Source organism: Aethalodelphis obliquidens, unplaced genomic scaffold (genome assembly GCF_003676395.1).
Source record: "Aethalodelphis obliquidens isolate GAN/ISIS:26980383/991018 unplaced genomic scaffold, ASM367639v1 scaffold2, whole genome shotgun sequence".
NCBI classification, from domain to species: Eukaryota; Metazoa; Chordata; class Mammalia; order Artiodactyla; family Delphinidae; genus Aethalodelphis; species Aethalodelphis obliquidens.
The window spans coordinates 63,485,639-63,502,728 of record NW_020837946.1 but is presented as its reverse complement, the minus strand read 5'-3'; the positions used below and the strand labels follow the sequence as shown (position 1 = coordinate 63,502,728).

The 17,090-nt window shown below is 43.7% G+C and overlaps 1 protein-coding gene across 5 annotated transcripts in view; it reads right to left on the bottom strand.

Moving 5' to 3' along the window:
- Nucleotides 1-17,090, bottom strand: part of STK39 (serine/threonine kinase 39) — a 476,424-nt gene that overhangs the window by 178,114 nt on the left and 281,220 nt on the right. For all 5 annotated transcript variants that reach the window (XM_027129207.1, XM_027129213.1, XM_027129185.1 and 2 more), the window contains 2 exons: nt 11,846-11,894; nt 11,678-11,743 (listed from right to left, as the gene is read on the bottom strand). In XM_027129207.1, coding sequence (XP_026985008.1) covers nt 11,678-11,743; nt 11,846-11,894 — 115 coding nt within the window. The remainder of the gene's footprint in view (nt 1-11,677; nt 11,744-11,845; nt 11,895-17,090) is intronic.

The window sequence follows — 17,090 nt, the reverse complement described above, 5'->3', positions numbered from 1 at the left end:
ATATATTCCTAATTAGATGTGGCTTCAGGTAACAGGAAAACTTATATGCATACTGGCTGGGTGAAGAAAATGACAACATAGAAACATGCTGAATGCTAGGGACAAAATTTTTGCTGCCAAGTAATCCAAAGTGGATAATGCCCAATTGTTAGATAATAAAATCTAACCATTCTATTTTGTAAGGCGGCAAAGGTGAATAAAATTAATTGGCTCACCCAAAACTCTTAGCAAGTTGGAGATAACAAAGGATTTTAAACCTGGGATCAGAGAAACTCTGAGTCTTAGACCTGAAATACAAGAACACAGCACCAACCGAAAAACATCTTAGCAATTCTCCGTTACAACTAAAAGCAGATTTGCTTTGCCTCCCCTCGTGCTCTCACGTCAACCCCTACATAAGTTGTCATCATAACTTCACAGCCCTGCTCGCTGAACTTCAATTCCAGAGGTACTTATTGATTGACCAAGACACTGTGCTGGGTACTGGGCACATGGGGGATAACAAGACACCATTCCTACACCCAAGGAGCTCACAGTCTGGTACAGAGGGCAAAAGTGCGAGGAAATAAACTACCAACGGTGTAACGTGCAACAACGGAATTATGCCTGAGCTTCAGAAGCAGCAGGAAAGAAGGACGGATGAACCGTCTGGGGTGCAGGGCTCGGGCTATGGTACAAGGAAGCTCCACTGAAGAGGCGCTAGCATTGGAAAGCTACAAGCTCAGGGAGAAGCCAAAACAGAGGGACCAGTACGTGCACCTTCATGGAGAACACGCATGGGATTTCAGGAGTGTATTGGTAGGAAAGCAGAATCAGTAATTCTACAGGAGTGTGTCCAGGGTGAGGTGGCAAGTGGATGAATGAAAGGCTGGAGACGAGGCCCAAACACAGATCACAGGAGCTTTGCGTGGTCCTTATCCTGCAAGTGACATGGACCTTAATCTATCAGCGGCAGGAACTTGAACCTTACCCTGTAATTGACAAGAGGCCACTGACTGGTTTTAAACCAGGGAGAAGGAACAATCAATCATATTACGGTTTTGACAAGATCAAAAAGGCATCTGCTAAGTTTTTATCCTAGTTTTTCTGCAACCATAGACAAATTCCTTTCCATTCTTCGTGGTTTATTTACTTTTAAGAAACATGGTATGCTAGCATTAGAGCGAGCTATGAAGCTGAATAAAGACAAGCCACCTTAACGACAGTCAGTACTTTGTATGCTAACAGTGATGCTCAGTGAATACCGGATGGGCAGACAGTCAGGGCCCACTCTCCTAGCACACACATGCCAGTTAAGTTTCCAAAAGTTAGGTGATGCACACAAGCTTGGGAAAAAGTTAGCAAATTTCCCAAAGGCAAAAATGAAGCACATAATGCACTTGAACACACAGGTCTCAAACATCCAGCTGGATGGGAAATAAGGCCACTGACTCTGCCTATTCATTTCCAGTAACAGAAAACAATCAGTTCTCTACAAACTAAGCTGTACAAACACTATCTCTCACAATATTTTCAGAATGTATGTCATTATTTTTAAATTTCCAAAAGTGGATCTCCGAGATCTGCAAAAGTTTAAAACATTCTCTTAAGCAGTTGGTATCTTTAAAAGATACCTCAGGGCTTCCCTGATGGTGGCAGTGGTTGGGAGTCCGCCCGCCAAAGCAGGGGACACGGGTTCGTGCCCCGGTCTGGGAAGATCCCACATGCCGCGGAGCGGCTGGACCCGTGGGCCATGGCCGCTGAGCCTGCGCATCCGGAGCCTGTGCTCCGCAACGGGAGAGGCCACAATAGTGAGAGGCCCGCGTACCGCAAAAAAAAAAAAGATACCTCAACCTGAAAATACAGACATTCGTCCTAAATTGGGCCGCCAGAATTAGCAAATCACAATTTCCAGAGAGGATCCTTTCTGCTCTAAGTCAAATGCCACCAGAAAGAGGCCACTTACCCAGAATATACGCATTTTTAAATTCAATTCACCAACTGAATTGAAAGTGATTTATGATGCTTTTTCCCCCTTGCTCTTTCCTCTATCCTCCCCTCTGCCTAATTCACCCCCAGCACAAACACCACTCAAGTTCCTTACAGCAGGCATAGAGCAAAAGGAAGACATCCACAGCTGCAAGGGTTTTTATAGACGAGGAAGCAATTCCTGTCCACAGAGACTGAGTAAATGAACTATTCTGATAGCGCCCCCTAGTGACCAAAATCACTTTATGAACTCTGCACGCTAAACTGATGAAAAGCAATGCATTTAAAATTTTAAAAATAGCAAACACATCAATGAGCTTACCCTCTGGGAACACCTGTTCAGTTAAACCAATAATGTTAACCTCTGGCCAACTGTTCTCTCAGCTCTAAAATAGGAAAACTAACATCCCCAACCACCCTAGTCCTCTCCCCTGTGAGCATGTGAGTTCCTCAATAAGATACAGTCCCAAGCACATAGAGCTGTTTTTAAACAAGAGGAAGCGGAAAAGAAACACAAAGCAATAAGAGGACACGCACCCTCGGGCCTACTTGGATCATCAGGAGTGTTTCTGTTAAACGCATAACATACCTGGTGACGGGTACAGAGTTCTGTTCACTTCTGCTTCACAGGTATATACACTTTGACTCTCTCCTTCCCTATTTTACTGGCTCTGAGGAGGACTGCAAGGACCACTGAACCTTCTGGAACTTTCTGCCACCACCCAGAACGGTATTAGTTTGACCACAAAATACTGGAAGCTCTCAAATCATATCTTCAACACTGAGATTTTTCTTTCTGACATGAACTATGTAAAACATAAATGTTAGGTTACTGTGATATGTTCATAGAAAGTGTAATTTAAAATGAAATTGGTGGGCTTCCCTGGTGGCACAGTGGTTGAGAGTCCGCCTGCTGATGCAGGGGACGTGGGTTCGTGCCCTGGTCCGGGAAGATCCCACATGCTGCGGAGCGGCTGGGCCCATGAGCCATGGCCGCTGAGCCTGCGCCTCTGGAGCCTGTGCTCCACGGCGGGAGGGGCCACAGCAGTGAGAGGCCCCCATACTGCAAAAAAAAAAAAAAAAAAAAAACTGAAATTGGTAATAACAAGAAGTACTTAAACCATCACCCTTCAACCTCCTGCCCAGTAAAACAAACAAACACCCCAACTGACTGAGGTGCCTAGTACTTGGTGCTAGTACCTAGTAGTTCAGTAGGGGCCTAACATACTTTGGATCCTTCTACTCCAACCGAACCTGAGACCTTCAACCAAGCTGGAAACTTTTGCTCAGCTCCCGTTCCACAACCACAGAGAATTAAAAGCCATTGCTGCCCTCTACTGGGCAGACTTGAAACAAAACTAAAAATCCACCCATCAAGCATTTGACATCACCTAATTTCTTCTCTGGTTTCTTGATAATATATAACCTTCAATATCTTATAAATTAATTATAAGATTCCAGGAGGGAAAAACAGAGCAAGTTTGCAAAAATTCAGTCATTTTCCCTCTTTATCGACTAAAAGGAAGAGACTAAATGATAGCAAACTGGGAGGCTCGCTTCGGATTCAGCCACTACATGACAGCATGACCTTGGTCGGGGCCCAACCACCCTAGGTCTCAATTTTCAGGCCTGCAAATTGAAGGATTGCAAACCAGGAGACATTTATGATCCTGGTTGCTCTTTTCTATTCAGATTTCAAAATATTCATAGCTTTTTCTTATTTTTTATTTTATTTTTTTTTGTACACAGGCCTCTCACTGTTGTGGCCTCTCCCGTTGCGGAGCACAGGCTCCAGACGCGCAGGCTCAGTGGCCATGGCTCACGGGCCTAGCCACTCCGTGGCACGTGGGATCTTCCCAGACCAGGGCACGAACCCGTGTCCCCTACATCGGCAGGCGCACTCTCAACCACTGCGCCACCAGGGAAGCCCCATAGCTTTTTCTTAACCCGTCTTAATAATCTAACATGTGATATCCTCTGTCCTATTACTTAGGACTTCATTGATTATTATAAGTCTTCAGTAATGAGATAGATGTAAACCAAGTGTTTTGCATGTGCATGAAGGCCCACAGTAAGTATGAGTTTCCCTCTCTCCCCTCCCCAGGTGCCCCCATTGACCAGCTCCATGACCCTTTCCATTCCTGTAGTACATATTCTATGCCCATATCCTAAAGTATTTATTCTCTGCTACTCTTTCAATTTTCCAGGTCTTGTGATGCACTGTGTCCCCCACTGAAAGGTGAGTTTCACTGGCTGGACTGTGTCCTTTATCTGTCTGCACCTCAATGTCCACTACTGGTAGCAGTGGTTGTAATGGTAGCAGCTGTTACAGCAGCAGCAGAAACAGAAACAGCAGCAGTTGGTGCCCCAAGCAGCAGTGAAACAGGTTACAAAAACTGGGGCTTCTCTGGTGGTGCAGTGGTTAAGAATCTGTCTGCCAATGCAGGGGAAATGGGTTCGAGCTCTGGTTCGGGAAGATCCCACAGGCCGCGGAGCAACTAAGCCCGTGAGCCACAACTACTGAGCCTCTGCTCTAGAGCCTGCGAGCCACAACCACTGAGCTTGTGTGCTGCAACTACTGAAGCCTGTGCACCTAGAGCCCGTGCTCCGCAACAAGAGAAGCCACCGCCATGAGAAGCCTGTGCACCGCAACGAAGAGTAGCCCCCGCACCCCACAACTAGAGAAAGCCCGTGCGCAGCAACGAAGACCCAACACAGCCATAAATAAATAAATAGATTTTAAAATAATAATAATACTAATACCTGCCCTACCTGTCTTGGAGCACAGTTGTTTAAAATAAATAAGGAAGCATATACGAAAGCAATCTAAAAGCTGTGAAAGGATAACAGCTCTGTGTGCATTTAATTCTTACTATTCTTAGGCTCCTTACAAACACACATCCTGCACTTCACCCAGTAGAGGGGATTGCTACAGAGAGGGAACACCCTGGCCCTTGCCCACTGTCAGTACTTTGATAGGGCAGAAAAGAACACGCGAAGACAGGTGAATAGGCAATGGTGATGAAATAACGAGCGTCATTCTTTCCTTCTTTCTGTAGGCTTCCATGGGCTCTTACTCCATTCCACCCAAAGCAACAGCAATAGAGAAACACCCACATCACCCATCCCCACCTGCCCGCTACCAGGCCGCTTTCCTCACTCCCTGTTTCACTACATATTTCTAAAATGCCTGTCTCCTATACCCGCAAAAATTATTCTCCTTATTTACATGATAGTCACGGCATCCACTGTTGGACTGAGCACCGGCTATGAGTCAAACACAGCACCAGACTCCCTGGGCAGATCATCTCTCACCCCCAGGGCAGCACAACGTCCTGGTCCTTGGCTCCATTTGACAGATTAGGATCAGAAAGATTAGGCAGCTCACCCAACAACGGACACAAATCCAGCTGTTTCTGCTTCCAGACCCGGTGCAGACTGGAGCAGCATCATTGCCACCTCCCACCTCAATCTGAACATCACACGCTAGCAAAGGGTTCCTTGTCTGCAAGACTGCTCAGAAATCATGGAAATCCTATCATTAACATCCTATGAATGCACAACCATAATGACACCAAGCAGATATGTTTCCTTGAAAAAAGACTAATGACCCAGGACATTCACTTTACTTTTTAATGTTTAATATAAAGAAGGAATGTAACATTAATGAATTCTTCCTATTAGAGGTAATTGTGTTTACAGTGAAGAAGCTGGCAGATACCTCCTTCCGCGTGTGCCAACATCACCAGTAAAGGACTAAATCAACATGATATGCCAAGAGGAACGTGGCATCACTTCCTAGATATTCCCGTCAAAAATGCATACACTGAATCTAATCGTAAAGAAATATCAGACAAACCCAAACTGAGGGACAGTCTATAAAATAACTGTCCTGTACTCTTCAAAAGTGTCACAGTTGTAAAAGGAAAAGAAAGACTATTCCAGATTAAAGGAGACTAAAGGAGACATAACAACCACATGATTCTGGATTGGATCCTGGACCAGGTAAATGACCAATGGCAAAATTGGCAAAATTGGTATCAGATCTGAAAATTAATCCTGTCACTGTTAATCTCCTGATTTTGACAATTATACTGTTATGTTAGAGAATGTCCTTGTTTTAGGAAGATACACACTGAAGTATATTTAAAGATAATGGCCATCATGTCTATAGTTTTGAAACATTCCAAAAAAAAGAGTGAGAAAAAATATATACGGAAATGTTTGTACTATTTTGGTATCATTTTTATAAGTCTGAAATTATTTCAAAACAAAAAGTAAAAACAGTAGAAGTTATCAATGCATGTCAAGTATTAAATAAATGTGAATTGTAATATTCCTACCTACTGATTCCTAAGCACACACACAGAAGGATCAAAAGGAACCAACAGGGCTTCCCTGGTGGCACAGTGGTTGAGAGTCCGCCTGCCAATGCCGGGGACACGGGTTCGTGCCCCGGTCCGGGAGGATGCCACATGCTGCGGAGCGACAGGGCCCGTGAGCCATGGCCGCTGAGCCTGCGCGTCCAGAGCCTGTGCTCCACGGCGGGAGGGGCCACAACAGTGAGAGGCCCGCGTACCACAAAAAAAAAAGAACCAACAGCCTTGCGTCCTTAATATGAAAGCAATCTTAGAGACTGATATAAGAAATTCTGGTACCCACAAATACCACCCTAGTTTTTCCAACTCACAGTGGTTCCGCCCAAATGTAGCAGTGACGCAATACCCCTTTCCTCCTTCTGATAATCACTAACTGTTCCTAACTTCTCAATTTCATAATTAAGAAAATTCAAACCAAAAATCCTCCAGTGACTCCACTTCCCATGAAAACACAGACCACCATAATAAAAAGATACACTGTGTATTACGTTTCCCCACCTCATCCCTTCTCTGGCCAATACACGTTTGGCTAAGCAGTTGGCATTTAGACATCCCTTTGCCCCTGCCCTGCCCTGCATCGATGGGTTTTAGCCACAGAAAAGTATATGATATGAGTGTGAGTGTGGTGACTCAAGGTTCATTTTGCTAACGTAAAACAGAGACATCAGCCAACTCGGACACTTAGATGTTCCTACAGAAAGTGCACACAGCCTGAAGAATCTGCATTTGATTCTAACAGAATGACTTACACCTTCTCCACCCAGTGATTCCAGTAGCGTAAATGGTGGAACACCTCGCGGTCAAGCTTTCAAACCTCAAAAGATGGCTGGAGACAGGCCGCTAAAAAGCCACATGAGAAGGACTAATGGCTATGAAGCCTTTTCTTCTCATGCACAAGGATAAGCGAAAAGTTGAAAAGAAGTTATACAGCTGCACTTCACCCTGTTCTCACGGGTCATTATTAGCACTCTCTCATTTACAAGTTACAGAGTGTGCTGAGGTCCAGAAACATCAAATCTCCCATTACCCTTTATCACATTCCTAGGGTCAGACAGAATTTCTATTTCACAGTCAGAAAAATCAAGGCAAAAGAAAATTAAGATGATCCCTAAACAACACTACCTTTTAGCAAAAGAACCCAGAATGGACCAAATACGCTACCTTCAAAAGAAAAGAAACAAAAAAACCCACAAATATCCCTGATTTCTGCAATTAATACATCCAAAAAAAATCATTTTATGTCACTAAATTACCAGAGAAGCCACACTGGCCTGTTTCTATTTTTTAATATTTTTTTCCTGATTTACAGGAGTCATTGTGGATGCAGGGAAGATCACATACCCACATGGAATTATGTGGCTCTCAACTAATGCTTCACATCCTGGGCAAACATGAATACAATAAGCCTCTGTCTCTGTCACACCAAAAGACCACGTTGACGGGCTCCATAGGCCCTCCTGAGAGCAGCTACAATACCAGTCCTTCTCCCTCTTAAATATGAGAGTTATTCATGTTACTGAAAAATAGCTCTTAATACTGATTACCATAAAGGAGGAGAAGCAGAGACTATGGTTTATGACAACAAATTTCAAATCAACATGGTTGCCTAAATGTCCTGAGCTTGGTCAACAGGCCCAGCTGTCACGTCAACACTGGAGTATCAATGAACTGTCTGTTCCTGTTTTAAAAACAACAAATTGAGGTGACCAAAGTCAAGGGACCAACATCGACAGTTATCGTCTAAGGAACAAATGCCCACCAAGAAACTAGAGCACCATCAACTAGTGGGCACCACAGCAAACAGGAAAGGAGACAGCTGAGCAGGTGCCAATCAAGACAAGTCCAAGGGTGAATAACACAAATAACACTGAGGACTCCCCTGTATCAACTTTTAAATTAAATTTACCTAAACACCGTAAGGACCTAAGACAAGCAAAGACATAGCGCCACAAAGGTTTTCAACGCACATGGCAATTAAAATAATATTTACTTCCTAGTGGCCAGTAAGCCCAAATGAGGAGTTTCAAACAAGGAAAGTATGGTTGCTTATCAACATCACGAGTCCAGGGGAATGAGGGCAGTCTGCCTATTATTAACAGGAAGCCTAGGAACAAGTATATGCCAAGCACTTGGGGGGTTCAAGTGATAGACACACAGCGTTTCAAATGATCTTTCCTTGGTCCACTGAAGCATGTGTTCATTGAGTCAGCAGACATTTTGTGGGCACTTACTATGAACAAGACACACACTGACTGATGCTGACCAGGACGGTGTACCTGCCACGGAACCTACTGGCAAGGAGTAGAGTATAGCTGATAACCAAAGTGCACTTTAAAATGAGAATTATGACAGGAAAACAGCCAACTTAATGAAGCTGGAGAGCCAGAAGAGCATTATTATGGGCCCCTGTCTTCTCTACTAAGATGGTTAAAGAACTAATTTATATTCTCCCTTTCCTCCTTTGTGTGACTCTCAGATGTGTGGCCATTTTCCATTTGAAGGGATGGATGACAAAACAATCCCTGAGGAGCTAGTAAAAGGACAGAAGACATGCTTGGAAAATCATAATTCCCGAAACTCCGGCTGCTTATGGTTTAAGATTCGTGCAAAATGGAATCTGGAATGCACAACACACTAATATGTAATAAATAATCTAAATTTAAAAAAAAAAAAAGGAAAGAAAACAAAGTGAGAGCCTGAACAGATTCCTCATTGATGGAATCTCAAAGGAAAGTATGGGTTATGTAGTAAGAACTATAGACGGTTCAAGTTTCACTGGAGTTTAGAATATAGTTGACCCTTGAACAACACGGGTTTGGAGAGCACAAGTCCATTTACACATGGGTTTTTTTCAATAGTAAATACTACAGTACAACACAACCCACAATTCATTGAATCCGCAGATACAGAGGAACCACACATACAGAGGGCCGACTATAAACTGTTCTCTGATTTTTGACTGTGCAGAGGGTTGGCAGGTTGTTCAAGGGTCAACTGCATAAGCCGGGAAGTTGAAATGGTGTCATGAATTCAAGGCTAAGGGGCTTGGACTTTATTTGATAGGAACCTTTTTTTTTTCCCCATTTATTTCCTTTTGTTTTTGTTTAATTTTGGCAACCACTTTTGAGCAATTAAGCGCCACGATTAGAAAGTTAGTCTTGCACTAGTGTCTAAGGAGGAATGGGGTGGGGGAGGAGAGTAGTTAGAAATCCACTGTAAAGGTTCAATTAGAAACAGGAGGGGGCTTCCCTGGTGGCGCAGTGGTTGAGAGTCCGCCTGCCGATGCAGGGGACACGGGTTCGTGCCCCGGTCCGGGAAGATCCTACATGCTGCGGAGCGGCTGGACCCGTGAGCCATGGCCGCTGAGCCTGCGCGTCCAGAGCCTGTGCTCTGTGACGGGAGAGGCCACAGAAGTGAGAGGCCCGCACACAGCAAAAAACAAAAAGAAAAACAAACAAACAAAAAAAAACAGGAGGAAACATTCCAAGCAACGTTGCAGAGGGAAATGTGGAGAGGACTTGGAGTGGGTTTAGATGGGGAAGACAAAGAAGGAGGCCTAAAAACCATCCCCGAGCTCTGAGGTCGGGTGGCTCAGAAAGCAGCAGACAGCACAGGGAGATGAGGTTTGGGAGGGAAGACACACAGTTTGCAAACACTGCACAGGGGGCTGAAGGTGTGAGGTTGGAGCTCTGGGAAGGATGCAGGCCTGGGAAAGTTCCTCCCGGGAAACAGCGACAGGATGAGATCAGAGGGAAACCAAAAACAATGTCCTTTGGGGACACATACTGTCCAAATGAATGGCTTTCTTAACAGCTTTCTTCAACTCTGGTTGGCGTTTTCGTTATCTGATCAAAAGGCCCCATTGCTAGACTCCGACACCCCAGAGAAGTGCTCCAGGCACCTCCTTCAGCCCTCTGGATGGAGCCCTCGCACTCGGTTGGGCACTTTGACTTTCTGTTGCCTCAAACTGAAGCTTCAGCTTCTCCGCGCTGCCCCGTGGGATGTGCCACTCTGCTGGACCATCGCTAGAGGTTCACTTTTCCCTCTGAGCTGTCCAGAGGCCTACTGTGGCTCAGGGCTGCGCAGTCAGCACAGCAATCCCCCATTCCTGGCCCAGGCCCACAGCCCGGGAACCAGCCCACTCCAAAGGATTCTGCAGGTCCAGGAGAGGGGCTCGATACCCACAAAGAATGGGTCATTTCTTGAAGTCTATTTTAAAATCTATTTAAAGCAATTCTAAAGCATCAGCTAAATGTGTTCCATATCCAATGTTTTCGAAAGGGCAATGTCTGGAAGTTAACAGTCCAAGTTACCCACACCTAGGCATGATGAGATGCAATCTCTCACGCCTATTTCTTTGTCAATTTTATTTACAGAGCAGACAACTCAGATTCATATCACCTTTCCCTGTAACTATTAATTGTAAAAAGGAAAACAAAAAACAAAGAAGCTTCCTCTTTCTAAATCTGTTGACTACGTCAATATGTTAAATTATAAATATCTAATATAATTTTCAAATCAAACTAAACCAAACCAAACCAGAGGTTAAATTTTGTTAGGTTTCATACCATGATGAAATCTGTAATAACAAATAATAAAACTCTGGGTAAAAACACATAAATAAATACACTCACACATACATACCACTTAAAAAAAATCTAAATACTAGAATGCAAAGTTTTTCAGGTAATTATTAGCATAATTTAGTTCACACAGCGTAGACTACAAAAAAATACATGGGTCTTTTATGAGGAAAGAACCTATATCCCACAGATATTTAAAATAACCGTTAAAAACAAAAGTTTTGGGCTTCCCTGGTGGCGCAGTGGTTGAGAGTCCGCCTGCCGATGCAGGGGACGCGGGTTCGTGCCCCGGTCCGGGAGGATCCCACATGCTGCGGAGCAGCTGGGCCCGTAAGCCATGGCCGCTGGGGCTGCGCGCGTCCGGAGCCTCCGCAACGGGAGAGGCCACAGCGGTGAGAGGCCCGCATACCGCAAAAAAAAAAAAAAAAAATCCCCCCCCCCAGCCCCAAAAGATATTCAAAGATATTTTACCTCTCCAGTGTTTAAGCCTCAACACAAGCCCCTCCCCTCTGACCTTCCTTAAACAGGCTGATAAGTGAAAAGTTGAAGTCATTTGAGCTTCACACCCAAACACACAGCAGCAGGCTGAGATAACCAAAAGGCTCAGTTGTCTGAGTAATCGCTGGTCAGATAACCTCTACATAACATATCCGGAGTATGTGAAATCGTTTTCCTATTTTTCTGTAGGCTCCATTTCCCTGGATGGGGAGCAGCTCCCACTGCGGCAGGAGGGCTCATAGCACTTACCTTTTTGGCTCTTTGGGCTATGTCTGGTGTTCTTGTAAGCAGCTTCTCAATCAGGTACTCTCTGTTCTGCAAAACAAATATTCCCAACAGTTTAACATCAAATACAAGACACTGAAATTCACAGTGATTTCAAAATAGCAGATTTACTTGGGTTTTTAAGCATGTTACCTTGGCTTTCTGGAAGAATTTGCATTTTAAAAGTTCTGCTGCTGTGGGCCTGAAAGATCAATAATAAATTAGAGTTGAAACAATGACCGCTCAATAAAGACACTGCCTTGACGAAACAAGTTAATCCTAGAGTCTTTCTGGAAGACCAGTTTAAGGAATAGCAAAGCCACAGACTAAATTACTCATAAGCGGGCACCGAATTAAATGGTGCCAATTTTCCAGTTCCTTCCAGACGCCTCTACTGCAAAACTCCTCCTCTACATAAACTCCTGCAAGTGAAATACCTGGGGCATGATCGATCTTCCATCCTTCATCCTTACACTTCACTAAGTGAATTCAGTGTTTCTAAAAGGTGGCAGACTGACACGTCTGTGAGCTGAATCCCTGTATTTATTAAGAAGCAGTACAAGCTGCGATATGACCCTATCGAAGAAACTGTGTCCACAGTGTTCTATGATTCCCCAAGAACAGAAGTTTCTGCAAGGGGACCACGCAGCATGTGTACGAGCTCTGTCTGGCCACCGAGTAACCCGGTCTCAAGTGTCCATGGACTATTGTTTTTCAGGGGAAGGTAATTAATAGAATGGTGATTAACAGAATGCAAATTCATTTTAAAGCATTATGGATTGGTCTGATTGTTTCCTCGTGGTGTCACTTAACTTGTTTCTCTGTACTGTATTTCCCATAAAATGCAAGTTGGGTCTGAAGGCTTGGCTAGGTTGACACAAGCATTTGGGGGAAGAACACGTCATAGATGACACACATCTTACTGCAGCATGGGGGAGGCACATAATGATAGGTTATTTCAGCGGGAGGGATGCTAAGTTTAACCGCGTGGTCCCCAGGCCCAAGATCTCTCCACAGTAAAGGTAAGTTTTCGCCACTGCAACTGGCAAGTATTCTGTTGGATAATACATTGCCACGATATGAATATCCTGTTCCGGAGAAACTTTCACCTGATGGTTTTAGCATCTTTGCCTTAAATAATTATTTCACTGGAGGTGGCAGAACACTGATTTTCTACTTCTCTCATTCCTTCTACGTTTAATAACTGGCACTCTTCCATAAAGAACAGCTTCTTTCATCAATAGTTCCCGCAGCCATGCAGGAAGAATCACATATACCTAGAGGATAGGACAGTCAGCAAGACAACTGGTCTGATCTCTTCAAAAAGTCGGTGTCATAGAAGAAAAAGGGAGACGTGAGGGGACTGTTCTCGATTAAAACAGACTTAAAGGAACATACAACCAAACGCAACACATGCCCCTCTCCTGAGTCCTGATTTGAACCGGACGGGGAGAGGCTGCAAGAGACATTTAAAGATAGAGATAGGTGAGTGTGCTAGGTATAGGACAATTTTAGGAAATTACTGTTCATTTACTTTGTGGAAAAGCATTGTGGTTACGTAGGAACGTGTCTGTATTTGGAGGGAATGCAAGCTGAGGTATTACGTCTGTTACTTATTTTCAAACTGTTCAGCAAATAAAATGTGGGTAAATAGGGACAGCAGATATGGGAAATGTGAATAATTGCTGAATCTCAGTGTTGTTGTAGAAGCAAACACTGTACAATTTTTGCACCTTTTCTGTATGCTTTAAATTTTTCATAATAAAAAACTGGGAGGGAGGAGGGAAGCATGACTGAATATCATTAGGTCTCCTCTCAGGCAGTGACTGCCAAAGGGATCATGACTATTGTGTTAAGCGGATCCAAGTTTAAAGGGAGTCCTCGCACTTGAAGAGATTGGAAACCAGTGCTCTGAACCAGGAAGCTCCACTAAAACGTTTCCAGGGACAAAACCCACGCGTATAAAAGAATTAGGAAGCATCATTAAGTGCAACGGTATACAAACTGTGTAAGTCTGCAGGAGCCATAAACCGTATTTCTGTGCAAAGAAATTTTCTCTTTCAATTGTTAATGCTCTTTTCCTCAATTTCAAGTGGAACACTGGTTAGGGGTACCTAACAAAGAACCCCAAATCGCCATAGCCCTGCAACCAAGAGCCCCTAATTGCTAATCGCTTGGAGTAAACAAAGGTCTAAACAACAGGTGGGCCACGCTTTACATTTTGTGTTCCGTATCCCTTGGTAAGCTCGTTCAAATTCATGAATTTGTACCTTGGACCTTGTTTTTGGACCTTGTTTACCACGCACTAGAACTAAAAAGGATAACTGAAGTGATTTAACTCTGGTTGCCTCTTTAATGTAGACTACTCTTAGTGATGATTGGCAAACTTTTGGGCTTCCAGCTACTCCAAACTCATCATTTCATGCTCTCAGTAAATATATACTGAGCATCTGCTGTTTGTCAGGCATCATGTTAGGTGCTAGGCCCACTCTAATGACTATGACAGACATAAATACTACGCTCAGCAACTCACAATCTGGCAGATAAGAGTTAGAGTGTGCTGTCAGACTGGAAGAGGAAGGTCAGAACATTCAAACACATGAATTGTGTTTGGGGAAAGGAGAGGGCTACTGAGAAGACATATAAGAGGAACCATTACACAAGGGACTGACCATGTTTGGTACCTTACCACATGAAACCAAATTTTAAAAACCAAGAGGCATACAAAATAACTTAGATTTAACTTTTTAGAGTGAAAAGAAAAGAAACCGAAGAAAATCAAGATGGTGAAGGAACTCAAGGCCACTCTTTTGGTAGAAACCCTCATCCCCTCTGGTCAACAGCGTTATGAAACAGCCTCCCGGTGAGTCTGTCTGCCACTTCTCTCTTCTCATTCCAACCAATCACCCACACTGCTCCCTAGCTGGCTTCTAAACGAAAACAATTTCTTATCCCTCCTAATGGATTCCAGTGGCCTGAGACCCCGACTCCTCCAGCCCCATTTCCCATCACGCCCCACATGAACTCTATCCTCCAGCTACGGTGATGGTCTCCGCCATCTCTTGCTCTTTCATGACAAAGCACACACTGCTCTTCTTGCTTTAGAATGTTTTGTGACCAACTGGCATATCTTTGCTCGTCAGTCAAGAACCCATTTAAATGCCATCCGTCTTCAGAGGTGTTTCTCCCAGGTCCTACAAGTAGCGGAATTCATTGCTCCCACCTTGGTGCTCACACACCAATCCACCACACTTTGCAATAATCTGTTTCTGTATCTCCCTGCCTCCACCCCACTAGGTTATAAGCCTTTCCAAGAAAGGGACCACACAGTATTCATTTGTTATATCCCCAAAGCCTAACACAGAGCACAAAACTGCTACAGCTCAGTTTCATGCTATCATCAAATATGGGGTAAAAATGATGCCACTAGACATTGGAGCCCCAAACCACAGCTTCTGGAGCCAGAGTTAGTCAGCACTCTAAGCATCTACTCAATATGGTAGAGAGCAGGAGAATGATGTAATGAAAACAAGACTCAGGCTAACAAAAAAGAAAAGGCGAGGGATGCGTCTGTACACAGGAGGCACTGAGGAGGGGGGCCACAGACAACCCCCTCTCTCCTCCGCACCCCACCTCCTCCCTCCTCAACCCAGGGTCAAGTGTAGGACCCATGTACAGACAAGGCTGGGAAATGCCAGGCATACCTGGAGACAAAGGGCTGGGAATACTTTCCCTTCCCCAGCAAGGTCATTTCTATAGTAACCAAAACTGTAAAGGGGAAAAGCATGCTGCAGAGAAAACTCTTTCCTTTGGACTCCACCCTCAGCCTTCATCAACAGATACAGAAACACAATGACATGAGAAAGGAGAAGTGGTTTAAGAAGCCACGCTCCTTTTTTTAACAGGCTTAATATTTATGTTAAATAATAGGTAATTTCTACTCTATACAGAGAACTAAATAGCAGGTGTTGAATTTTGGAGTTGAATCCTACATGTGCCAAACTATCTCCATAAAAAGCATGGAAAAGTGGAAGTGGAAAGAATGAGGAAAATGAGGAAGGGAAGAAAGTGATTAGAAGGTATGAGAGAAGCCAAGATGTGTGCTGCCCATCTGATTTTAGGGTTTTTGCATGTTTTGTCTGTTTTAGTCTTATGCTATAGAAACTACTAGTGTAGGGTTAATGTGGAACCATCAGTGCTGCCTGTCTCTTAGCCGAGTACTACAGACGAAAGAATTCTGCAAGCACCATTCTGTCTTACATGTCCACTACCAATTATCAAGCAATACAATATAATGTAAACACAAACACCATTTTACAAGAAATGCTAAAATGCTATATACCAGCAACCAAAATGATGGCCCAGACTTTGAATAATGATTCAATTTTAAATCCTTAAAAACAATGCGGAAGTCTGCAAGTACCAACATTCTCAGAAGAAAATCCCTTAAAGGATTCCAATACATATGGATGAACCAAAGTCCACTGAGACTTAAAATAATTTTCAAAGGATTCAGGATGAATGTGATACAGTTTAAATAGGAATTAAAATGCAAATTTCTAGAACAATACATTGACCTCTGGCAGAGCTGCGTTTCTCACCCCACCCCTTCCCTCAGAAGAAATATTCCAAGTTTTATTTGTTTCCAGTGGATTTATCTATGCAACAACCAACCCTCTGTTGCTCCAAAAAAAATGATAGTTACTTTTATAGTTGTCATCCATATGAAGTATATAACCTCCAAGATTAAGGCTCTTTTTTTTTAAGAATAGCAAAATGTTCTGCTGTGCAAATATAAGCAAATCTTTACCTATGCAAATGCAGGGCACAGACCTGGATGAGGCAAACAGCTCTGACACCCAGCTCTCAGGCAATAGGAAAGTTCCACGAGCTCTCAAGGTTGACAGAAAGCACAGTTCCTTCTCAGCTAGCTTGAGGGCTCCAGCATAGGAATGATTCTGTCCTGGTCACTGTTCCCCTGTGATATATGTTTTCATTCATTGCTAAAAAGGTACTCAGCAAGACCAGGATTTCAGTACTAGTCAACTGCTTTTAGATTACAAGCAGAGGATCTATATGCTGGCAACAGAAATAAATACAATGATCGAAACTCTTGCCTTCACTCCTCAACCCACTCCAATCTGGTCTGGTTCCGAAACTCGTTTCAATGAGTCCAAATCATCCCCAAATTGCAAGCTCCCAATTGTTTGCAGGTGTTCAAGAAATACCACTGAGTACGTAATACAGACCAGTCACTGTGGACAAAAAGAGAGACAGAAAGATGAGAGGCACAGATTCTCCTTCTAAAAAACTCAGAAACTCATGAGGAAATTGAATATGTAAGTCAATAAATGTACACAGTGTGATAAGTGCTACAAGAGACATATCATCAACATAC